This window comes from Cebus imitator, unplaced genomic scaffold (assembly GCF_001604975.1).
Source record: "Cebus imitator isolate Cc_AM_T3 unplaced genomic scaffold, Cebus_imitator-1.0 Scaffold129, whole genome shotgun sequence".
In the NCBI taxonomy this organism is placed as follows: Eukaryota; Metazoa; Chordata; class Mammalia; order Primates; family Cebidae; genus Cebus; species Cebus imitator.
Window position 1 is genome coordinate 5,542,353 of NW_016107444.1, and position 12,266 is coordinate 5,554,618.

A 12,266-nucleotide genomic window follows, 5' to 3' on the forward strand; every position below is an offset into this window, starting at 1 on the left:
TAGTAGAGATGGGGTTTCACCGTGTTGACCAGGATGGTCTCAATCTCTTGACCTCGTGATCCACCCGCCTCGGCCTCCCAAAGTGCTGGGATTACAGGCTTGAGCCACCGCGCCCGGCCCCATGTTACAGTCTTAAAAACAAACAAACAAACAACGTCTTATACTACCAGAGAGGACCAAGGCTTTATTTGTAATTGGTTGTTAAATGTTTAAAGTATTTCTATCATATGCCTCAACATTCAGCTTGTCCTCTTTCTGACAATGACAATATGCGATGTCATATGCGCTTCTAGAGCAATTCACAGCAAATGCAATTTTTAAAATTCTAAACTAATTGGAAAGAGGGAAACATTGATTATTTAGGTTACAAGATGTTTCTAGAACTATAGTTAGAAGAAATTTTCGTTTTCTCTGTAAAGACAACCACTGGAATTGATTTTGGTTCACACAATTAACTGGTGTCCCTCCCATTCTCTTGCTATCCTCCTTTCTTGCCCTTATATTTCACACACACACAAATACTAGCCACAATCCAACTATGCCTATTGTTAGTGTGTTAGAGTTTCCACTGAGCAATTCAACTTTACTATTAGAACAGAATATACTACCTGTAAAGAGTCTAACCTCAGGACAATAGGGTAAATCAATCACAGTAAAATGTCCTAGAAAGACGGGCAAGGTGACACTTTCTGGGTTTGCTCCTCTTGTCTAAGTGTTTAAAAACAAAATACAGATTACAAAGATATGCCTGCACTCGTATATGATAAGGGAGACGCTTGGAGCTCAATTACCCAGTCTTCCTTTTGCAAAAATTAAGTTTATTCTCAATATAAACTGGAACCACTTATTGACTGGTATGAAAGCCAATCCAAGTATTGGCTGAAACACATTAAACTAAAACACAAAGTTAAGTCAAAACCATGAAGATTTTTAATACATCACTTTTAAAATTCAAGCAATGAGTTTAGCATAAAACAGTTAAAAACAAAAATAATTAGACTACTATAGTGAGACAATTCTTTTAGCAACAGATTCAGCTCTTATGCCATTACAGAATTCTTAGAATGTAAATATCCACTTTAATTAAATATTAATTTAATTGTATGTAACTGTAAACAGGAATGCAAAAAATCATGCTTTGTTATGTGCTAAGCATTGAGTGGCTAATGACGTTAATGACAAAGTCATGGAATGTCAGGGCACTGTGATCACATTCGTTAAGACATCTTTCTTCAGATGAGGTCTCTGAAATCCACAGGGACAGAGGGAGATCCCAGTTCTCAGGGAGAGCCAGACAGTGAGAACATTAGAAGCCCAGGCTCCGGCCCCCTGCCCAGCGCTCTATCCCCATTGCTCTCCCTCCAACAAGAAGAGCAGGGGTTTCAGATCTACAATATTTCACTAAATAATATGACGAGATAAGGATTCTCTCTCTGGCTCTGTCTCTCTCTCTCTCTCTACAAATATATATATATGTAGAAAATACAAATCTATACAGTTCAATAAGTAACTTACAGAAAAGAGAATGAATCTTTATAACATTTAAACTTGTAGTTCTGTCAGAACAACTTGGACTTAATAAATAAATAGATAAAATTTAAAAATAATAAACTTGCCAGGTGCAGTGGCTCACACCTGTAATCTCAGCACTTTGGGAGGCCGACGCGGGCGGATCATGAGGTCAGGAGTTCAAGACCAGCCTGTCCAATATGGTGAAACCCCATTTCTACTAAAAAATACAAAATTTAGCCGGACATGGTGGCACACGCCTATAGTCCCAGCTACTCGGAAGGCTGACGCAGGAGAATCACTTGAACCTGGGAGGCAGAGGTTGCAGTGAGCCGAGATTGTTCCACTGCACTCCAGCCTGGGTGACAGAGTGAGACTCTGCCTCAAAAATTAATAATAATAATAATAATAAACTTGTAGATTTCATCCTAATTAAGAAAATAACCTGCCAGCTGGGCATGGTAGTTCACACCTGTAATCCCAGCATTCTGAAAGGCCGAGGTGGGAGGATGATGGCTTGAGCCCAGGAGCCCGAAGCCAGCCTGGGCGGTAACATGGGAAACCTTGCCTCTATTTAAAAGAAAAATAAAAAAAAGAAGAAGAAAAGAAAATAACCTGCCAAATCACTCTTCAGCTCCTGAATTTCATCACAATAGCCTCCCTCAAACCAATCCACTGTCTTAATGGTCCATTTTTTTCTTTTTTGAGACAGGTTCTCATTCTGTCACCCAGGCTAGAGTGCAGTGGCTCACGATCATGGCTCACTGCAGCCTTGACTTTCTGGGCTCAGGTAATTCTCCCTCCTCAGTCTCTGGCGTAGCTGGGACTACAGGCATAAGCCACCACCTCTGGCTACTTTTTTGTATTTTTGATAGAGATGGGGTTTCTCCATGTTGCCCAGGCTGGTCTTGAACTCCGGGACTCAAGTCATCTGCCTGCCTCGGCCTCCCAAAGTGCTAGGATTACAGGTGTGAGCCTCCGCACCTGGCCTGTAGTCAAATTTTTTATAACAGCCACCAAGAAACAGGATTGGTCCATATTTTTCTCAGCATATTTTATGCCACTCTTTCTCCCCAAAAAACAGCTTTCTAGCGGAAAAAAAAAAAATCAATGTCCATTTGAAATATGTAGTATCACTTGATCAACATCAGGGAACGGCAAGCCGCTTACCAGGCTCCAAGTGCATCGGTGTGTGACCGTTCATCACCCCATTTGCCACATCTGTGTCCTCCAGAGTGAGAACCACTGGAGGCTGCAACTTGAGCTCCTCATGAATTTTTTCCAGGCTGCTCTCCATCTGAGAGGAACTTACATAGTTAAAATGCCACTTCATTTTCTGAATGATGCTGTCTGCAAAAAGAGAGCAACACAAGTTCAGCATTTTCATTAGAATGGATATTATAAGACAATATGTACTAAATGAAGTTCACATTTCTTTTTTTGAAGATAGAGTCTCACTGCTGACCGCTCTGGGGTCCAATGCAGTGGCGTGATCACAACTCACTGCAGCCTTGACCTCCTGGGCTCAAGTGATTCTACCACCTCAGCCTCCCAAGTAGCTGAGACCACAGATGTGTGCCACCATACCTGGCTAATTTTTTTCATTTTTAAATTATTTTTCTGTAGAGACAAGGTCTCATTATATTGCCCAGGCTGGTCTCGAACTCCTGAGCTTTGAGTAGCAATGCTCTAAGGCACGGGTCAACAAAATTTTCTTACAGTGCCAGTTAGTAAATATTTTAGGCTGCTGGCTACATGGTCTCTGTGACAACTCAACTCTGCCGTCATAGGGCAAAAGCAGCCACAGACAACATGTAAATGAATGAGCATAGCCATGTTCCACTTTATTTACAAAACAGGTGGCTGGCAGCTGGCCTAAGGACCAGCATTTGCTGACCCCAGCCTCAGAGAGCTGTGGATTATAACCAACCCATTTCGCCCTTCCCCCACCCTGGCCTCCCCCACCCTGGCCCAGGCTCTGTGGAGGTGAGAAGCCGGAGTGTGGAGCCGTGACGCTTTCCAGGCCACTCCAATCGCTATGAAATCCCACAGTACGAGTCCGTTCTTCAGCGACATGTTTTGCATCTCCAATGGTTTTCCTGATGGTCAAAGCCAAATCTAAACTGTAAATTCTACACATACAACAACATGGGTGACAACAATAAATATGAAAGAAGATTACAAACCAAACTCAAGAAAAGCGTATGGCCTGGAGGCTAGGCCAATGCAGGTGGTGTCATAGGAAGCTGTGAATTCCCACCACAGCGTCTCCAGGAAGCAGAAGGCCATGGCTGCTGGGCACTGGCAGGAGCAGATAGCCATGCAGGCCACGTCTCCGAAAGAAGAAAAACTGAAACAAAAGGGCAACATCTGCGTTACCAGGACACAGGGCCACGAATCCCCACCCCACACCCAGACGCAACCTGACGCCAACCCTGCACTTGCTTGGCTTTAAACAGGCTTGCAGCTGTTTGTTGCATGTATATTGTCTCTTCAGTTTGACCTATTCCTGAGGCTGTCCTTCTTCCACTTTCTTTAAAATGTCTAGCAGTCTTAGTCAGTGACAGCCGGTGATCACTCTTATTTATTCATGCATGAGGAATGCATATTCTATTAGGGGAATTAGCCTCAGACTTCTCCACACCTACTGAGAAAATGTTTTTCTTCTTTAATCTATATCAATAGATTTCCTAACATTAAATCATCCTGGCATCCTAAAATAAGCTCTTGATGGATGTAAGTTCCCACATATTCATAAACATACAACTGCTGGATTTCATTTGCTAACATTTTAATTGGGAGTTTTTTGTGTCTATGCAGATAAGACTAGCCTATGATTTTCCTTTCTTATGCTGTCTTTATCCAGTTGTGGTATTTAGGTTATTCTGGTCTCATGAAATAAACAGGGCTTTTCTTCTTTTTCTGCTCCCTTTTGGGCTGTCATGCTATCAGGGCAAGCTCAGGGGATGGGGCCTCTAGGTCACCTATCTGTGTGTCTACCGACTCCTGCTCACTGTGGGACGTCTCCTCTTGCATTTTGTCATGTTTTGCTGAAAGCTCGTCCCTGTAGGAGTTCTTTCTGTAAGGGTCCCCTGAGGCCCGAGTTGTGGCACACTTCCTCCAGAGTGGTTCTGCATTTGCTCTGGCTGCCTACCACAGCAGTGTCATCACTCTGGGACCAATACCAATGTTTCAACCTTGGCTTAGGAATTCCTAGACTTTGGGGAGTATAAACTCCAGCTTCAACATTTTACAAGGCACAAGAACAACATTTCAATTTCTTAGGTGAAATTGACTTTTCCTTCCCACGCAAAGCCAAGTGGAGGTGAGTCACCCTGTATCCATGGGCAAACTACTACTCTCACCTATCATCACTTCATTGGGTTGTGGCATGACAAGAACTTTCCTTTATGCAAGGGTCTTTTTCTTCTCACTCTGTCACCCAGGCTAGAGTGCAATGGCACAATCTCAGGTCACTGTAGCCTCCACCTCCCAGGCTCAAGCCATCCTCCTACCTCAACCTCCCAAGTAGCTGGGACTGTAGGTGTGCACCACCACACCCAGCTAACTTTTTGTGTTTTTGTAGAGATGGGGTCTTGCCATGCTGCCCAGGCTGGTCTCAAACCACTGGGCTCAATCTGCCTAACTCAACCTTCCAAAGTGCTGGGATTACAGGCGTGACCCACTGCACCCAGCCACAAGGGTCTTGTTCTGACACTCCACCCTATGTAAGCCCAAACCAAGCCCCAATTTTGCTGTGACTGAACCCAGGAGCCTCAGTGTCCACGTACACACTTACTACCTTAATGCTCTCCTTTTATTTCTAGCATCTTAAGTTTTCTTTCTTTCAAGCTTAAGTACACATTTAAAGTAATTGCCGATATACATTTACCCTCATTTCTGGGTGTTTTCAGCAGGAGGTTTTTAGGTTGTGTTGTTCTACCATCTTTTTGAAACTGTAACTCCCTATATAAAAACTTCTCCAATGTGAAAAAATAGTCGACTCTCCTCCTTATGGAAGAAATCCTTCAGAAGGGTCTAGGCCACTCTATGATGGAAGTATTTCTATATGAAAGAGATCCCTGCTGTGGGTTGAATGTGTCCCCACAAAAAGATTTATTGATGTCCTAACTCAAAGAAATAGTCTTCGAAGATGTAACCGAGATAAAATGAAGTCATACTGAATAGGGTGAGCCCTCATGTAATGACTGGTATCCTTACAAGAAAGGAAATTTTGGACACAGAGACAGAGGGAAGAAGACCATGCAACCACGGAGACAGAGACGGCAGTAAGGCATCTACAACCCATGACTGACAGAAAGCAGCAGAGGTTTGGGAAGGATTATTCCTTCAAGTTTGCAGAGGGAACATGGCCCTGCAGTACCTGTGACAGAGTAAGTTCTGTTGTTTGAAGCCAGTTTGTTATGGCAGCCTTAGGAAACAAACACAACTCCTTAAGTATTAAAAGCTATAGCACTGCTCACCTATAAGAAAAGAAAGTCTGCTTCCTCTGTGAAAATAATGGTAAATATTTAATTCAAAATTACAAATGAGTAAAAAAATTTTTATTCCTTTTTCCAAAAAAAACTCTGAAGTACCCAAGATTTAATTCTTAAGTCTTAAACTTCTGTTTTCTGTGAAAAATAGCCTTTAACAGAGGAAAGGCTTCCTATTTGCAGTACAGCACATATCAGTTAATCACAGCACAGTAAAGAAGAGACCTTGAAGAAAGTCATGTTCCGGTACTCAGAGAAAGGGGCTGCATCTGGGGCAGGTGCAGCTCAGTGTTTGCTCCTAAACAGCCAGAGCCCATATTACCAGGTGACAGATGCATGTGCCTATTATTTGTTAGCCGCTTCAGGATGTGGCCCTTCGAGATTGACATTATCACCTGCCTGGTGTCAGACCTGGACTTTTCCTTTTGTTTTTATAATTCTGAGACTGAATTCCCCTAAAAGGACCTCAGCTTAGCAGGTCAACTAAAAATTTACTATTCAAGGAGAATAAAAGGGAGCCAGGCACAGTGGCTCATACCTATAATCCCAGGGCTTTGGAAGGCCAAGGCGGGATAGTCACTTGAGCCCAGGAGTTCAAGACCAGCCTGGGCAACATGGCAAGACCCTGTCTCTAAAAAATAAATTAGCTAGGTGTAGTGGTGTGTACCTATAGACTCAGCTACTTGGGAGGCTATCTATCCATCAATCTATCTGTCTAATCTACCTATCTATCTAGAGACAGAGTTCCAGCTACTTGGGAGGCTGAGATGTGAACATGGCTTACTGTAGCCTCGACCTCCTGGGCTTGAGCAATCCTCCCACCTCATCCTCCCAAGTAGCTGGAACTACAGGTGCACCCTACCACACCTGGGTAATTTTTAAATTTTTTTATAGAGATGGGGTCTCATCATATTGCCCAGGCTGGTCTTGAACTCCTGGGCTGAAGCAATCCTCCCACCTCAGCCTCCCAAAGTGCTGGGATTACAGGCATGAACCACTGTGCCCAGCAGAGACCCTGTCTCTAAAAAATAAAATTAAAAATAAAAACATAAGGAGAGCAAAAATAAAAACATAAGTGAAGGTCTAAATACAAGAGAAAATAGACATAAAATCTAACAAGTCAGTTTGATATTCTAAAATCTGCCTTACCCCTGATGCCTCCACAGAATGACTGGCTTCTTGCTCTGAGTCCTAGAACAGGAAATTGTATAGCCCATAAGAAGCCGATTTTGGTGCCTAACTGCCTGCATTCAAATCCTGGACTGACCAGTTACTAACAGTGTAACCTTAGTTAAGTTTTTTAATCTAGTTTCCTCCTCTGCAAAACAGGTGTAATACTATTACCCACATCATAAGCCACATGAAAGCACTCAGTAATATTAGTTATGGTAACCAGGATTATTGTAATCACTTGATTCCTACTTCCATTGGAACATTTTCCCACTGTATTATAGTTAGTTATATATTTCTCGTTACCTCGTTAGACTTTTAAGTTCCTTGAGAAGAGAGACCTACTACTCTCACTTACTTTTCACTCTCCTGATCCTGTCACGTAATAAAATTTTTAAATGGCTGGGTACGGTGGCTTATACCTGTAATCCCAGCACTTTGGGAGGCCAAGGCGGGCAGATCACCTGAGGTCAGGAGTTCGAGAGCAGCCTGGCCAACATGATGAAACCCTGTCTCCACTAAAAACTTCAAAACTTAGCCAGGCATGGTGGCGGCGCCCATAATCCCAGCTACTCAGGAAGCTAAGGCAGGAGAATCAGTTGAACCCATGAGGCAGAGGTTGCAGTGAGCAGAGAGCACGCCACTGTACTCCAGCCTGGCTGACAAGAGTGAAATTCTGTCTCAAAAAAATATTAATAATTAAAAATTAAAAAGCGAAAAATTAAAATGTAAAGTGAAAACATTAAAAAGCAAAAAAACTGAAGAGCTATAAATGAAATATTTTTTCTTATTTCTTGGCCTTCTAACTCATTATTTTCCCTCTCCAACATTATAATCTAGGATCTCCTCCAGCCTTACCTCTTCCTTCCCTGCATCTGAGTGAAGAAAAAACTATAAAACTAAAGACATAAACCCAGATCTCCCAATGCTCACAGGCACTCCATTAGCAGAAGGTAAGAGCTGGAGCAACCATGGCTGGGCACGGTGGCTCACACCTGTAATCGATCCCAGCACTTTGAGAGGCCAAGGCAGATGACTCACCTGAGGTCAGGAATTCGAGACCAGCCTTGGCAACACGGTGAAACCCTGTCTCTACTAAAAATACAAAAATTAGCTGGGCATCATGGCATGTGCCTGTAATCCCAACTACTAAGGAGACTGAGGCATGAGAATCGCTTGAACCTAGGAGGCCGAGGTTGCAGTGAGCCACAATGGCACCACTGCACTCCAGCCTGGCTGACACAGCCCAATTCTGTCTCTTAAAAAAACAAACAAACATGGAGCAGCCATGCTTGAGGCTCTAAGAAAACCCATTTCTTTCATGATTCTGTTATAGACACACATGACCTCACACCACTGATGCTAGATCTACTTTTAATACACAATGTGATCAGCATAACGTTACCACTACATGTAGTTAAAAGTAATCCAAATTTTGCTAAGATTCTGAAAAAGTGTATATGCTCACTTACTGTATACTAAAGTCACGGCCTTCTGCGGAGCCTCGACCTGGATACTGGGCCAGTCGCAAGCCTAAAGTCTTGAGCCGTCTCTTCCATTCCAGAAAATCCTGGGTGTGGTAAAAATCAGTAGAGGCCGAGAGGGGCAGTCCATCCCTTACCCGTACCACGCAGGCAAAAAAGATCATGGACATGGTCCACAAGAGAAGTCATGAGGACACCTGAGGAAAGCAAGGTCACCTTGTTACTGAGGCTCAAATGACAGTGCCAGAAATACCCCCACCTGTGAAACATTCACTCTAGGGTTTGTCACCGTCAATCCCACTATAATTGCAAAATTGCTTTTATTGTTATTTCCCTGCTCTCTACTGCTACATCACTCCCAATTTTCCTCCCTTCAATATCCTCCCTGTCTTTTCGGTACTTGTAATTATCTTTTCTTCTCTAATGAATCTCTCCCTTTCCAGAATTAAACCAACTGGGATGATGGGGACAGAAGCAGGACCAGAGGCAGGACCAGGGGGCTCAGGAGCAGCAGTAGCAACAGCAGGACACAGACAGAGCAAGACAGCCCTAAAGAGACAGGAAGCACCAGACACTGGAGCAGCAAAAAGGCTTGAGGCGCAGTGGCCTGTCTACTTCAGGTCACCCATGGAGGTGGGCACTAAGCAGTTCAGCAGCCACATCCTCACTTGCAAGGAGACAGAAGAAGGTGGAAAGATTCTGAGCATCTAACCTAATGCTGGTGACAAGGAGAGCAGAAGGCAAAAATGAAACATCTAGAGCATGTCCTTCTGAATTTCTGCAAATGTCTGATATAGAGCCAGTCTTCAAAGTGATGACTGAGTCCCTACAGATGGCTAAAGGCAATCATTTAGCAAATTATATTACAGTAAGATTATAAATATTTGGCCATGATATGTGAGGACCATTAAGAAACAAAAAGAAACGGATCTGAACCCTCATGGTGCGTTGGGTAAATTAGAAAACGATGCCTCTCCAGGTGGAAACAGGCCTGCACCAGTTCTGCTGGCAGAGCCTGGCTGTGTTTTAGCCCTATCTGTTAACTCTGCAGGGTGCTTATTCACGGTATAACCCGTACATCTGCGATTGGCAGCCCTGCAATTAGGGATTAGTGAGGTGGTCATTACAGTTCAGATGGGTCATTCCAATAAGATGTGTCCACACATCCTATTTCACAAATCCTCTACTTGACAGGATCCTCTACCATCAGGCCCCTTATTTGATAGGATGATGATAGGTAATACCATAGACCTCTCTTCCAAAGGACTCTAGGGATACAACCTTACTTAGCATCTCGGTTCTTGATCTCACACCGCCAGGAAGCACACTACTCTCCATCCCCGTGCCTCCAGGATGCACGCTGCTCTCCATCCCCGTGCCTCCAGGATGCACGCTGCTCTCCATCCCCGTGCCTCCAGGCATTCTTCACTGGGGACTGCGGCACCACTCCTCTCCCATATCCAAATCCAAATCAAAGACTGTCTCAAATCTACCTTCGCAGATTTGTCCAGCTGTAAATACTTTCTCCCTCTTTTAAATTCTTAGGAAACTACCTCTTTGTTCTCTATTTTACTGATTTTGCATTTCCACTACCTACATATAAGTTCTAAGAATAAAGACCATGTGTGGAATGGATAAATGAATGAATAATTATTACTACTACATACATGTAGAAACTGAAGTGATATGAAAACACAAAGGAGGCAAAAAGAAAAATCTGGCTACCAGCCAGCAGGTCCTACACAGTCCATCTGACCCATTTCCCCACACCTTCCATTGGAGAGCAAAAATGTGAAAAGCCCCAGGAAAAATGCACCCACACACAAAAGCTACTAAGTTCCCAGCACCAATGGCAGGATGAGGTCAACTGCCAGAATACACTGTGGGTTCTACAGCAGGACCCCAAGCGCCACAAAGGGAATCAGGGGACAAATGTACAGAGGTTAATTGTTCTATCTTCTATACTTTCATATTTGAAATATTTAATTTTAAAACATTTTTTTGGGAGGAGGACAGAGTCTTGCTCTGTAGCCTAGGCTGGAGTGCAGTGGCACGATCTCGGCTCACTGCAACCTCTGCCTCCTGCGTCCCAGTTCAAGCAATTCTCCTGCCGCAGCCTCCCGAGTAGCTGGGATTACAGGCACATGCCACCATGCCCAGCTAATTTTTGTATTTTTAGTAGAGACAGGGTTTCACCATGTTGGCCAGGCTGGTCTTGGACTTCTGAACTCGTGATCTGCCCCCCTCAGCCTCCCAAATGCTGGGATTACAGGCATGAGCCACCATACCTGGCCCATTTAAAAACATTTTTAAAAAAGAGTTATAGGGCACAAAGCCCTGACAAAGATAGTGAAAAGCTACGAGATCAATTTGAGACCAGGGCTTAGGGTCTCAACAATAGCTCCAACAAGAACCAAAAGCCAAGATATGAAGACACTGAGGCCAAAAAAAGACAGCCAATGAGATACGAAAACAGTTACAGACAGGACAGAAACACCCCAAAGCAAAATAAGAAAGGTACTAAATTGTATGCCCTTCTACAGGAAAGCGGTGTGCACTGACTCCAACTGTCAGCCCCAAAACACCCTCTGTGGTTCTGTCCTTACGGAGCCCCTACCATATACCAGGTATTGTGTGAAGCCAATAGAAAAGAAATGGTGACATTTCCAAGCAATGGTAATCAGAATAACCCATTTTACCAGTCTCTAAAGACCCAATGTCCCCTCCAGGTTCTCTACTTCTCCATCCTACCCTTTGGTGATCAACTTTGCTTTTCCTCAAACATTAACATTCAAGATTTTTAAAATGTTCTTCCTGTTTTTCAGTTGTATCAAGTTACTAGTACTACAAACTAGTGAAACCCATATCTATTTTTTTAAAATATTTGTGATACTTCAGTGAAGGTGACACTGTGATATTAATTTGTGTGTATTTGCGAGTATACGTGAATGTACAGGATGGCAGCTGCCTGAGGGTTAAAAGATTTTATAGGCTGCCATGGAAGAGTCTAAGAATGGAGACAACATCTGTGACATTATTTACCTTTGTAAAAATATACTTTGTATTCCAAAAGATGAAAAAAAAACCTAATACGAAAAGGAAGAGGCTTAGCTTTACAGGGATTTTATATTTGTGAGTTCAGGTTATGATCTATTATGAGGCAGCCTGTACTCAAGAGATCTGACCACTGCTCCAAACAGAATAAGCTTCTGTTTCTGGAAAGAGGAACTAGAAGTACTTTTTCCTGCTTCTCCCACAAAATACCCCGGACATTACATATATAATAAACATTTTAAAATTCTGACCAGCCTGGTCAACATGGCAAAACTCCGTCTCTCCAAAAAATACAAAATTAACTGGGTGTGGTGGCAGGAGCCTGAAGCACAAGAATCACTTAAACCCAGGAGGGAGAGGCCACAGTGGGCCCAGACTATACCACTGCACTCCAATCTAAGTGACAGAGTGAGACCCTGTCTCAAAAATAAAAATAAAAATTCTGAAAGGTGGAGAAGAAGGCAGACTGGCTAGGAACCTTGGGATCTGAGGAATAACACAGCTGTGAGTCTGCTGAGTTTGTTTTTCTTTTCTTTTTCTTTCTTTTCTTTCT

General features: G+C 43.2%; 1 protein-coding gene across 4 annotated transcripts in view; it reads right to left on the minus strand.

The window, feature by feature from the left end:
• SEC22C (SEC22 homolog C, vesicle trafficking protein) overlaps positions 1-12,266 on the minus strand; it is a 30,766-nt gene that overhangs the window by 8,125 nt on the left and 10,375 nt on the right. For all 4 annotated transcript variants that reach the window (XM_037742916.1, XM_017540981.2, XM_037742917.1 and 1 more), the window contains exons 2-4: positions 8,648-8,856; positions 3,696-3,859; positions 2,680-2,859 (exon numbers count right to left, since the gene is read on the minus strand). In XM_037742916.1, coding sequence (XP_037598844.1) covers positions 2,680-2,859; positions 3,696-3,859; positions 8,648-8,829 — 526 coding nt within the window. In that variant the 5' untranslated portion in view covers positions 8,830-8,856. The remainder of the gene's footprint in view (positions 1-2,679; positions 2,860-3,695; positions 3,860-8,647; positions 8,857-12,266) is intronic.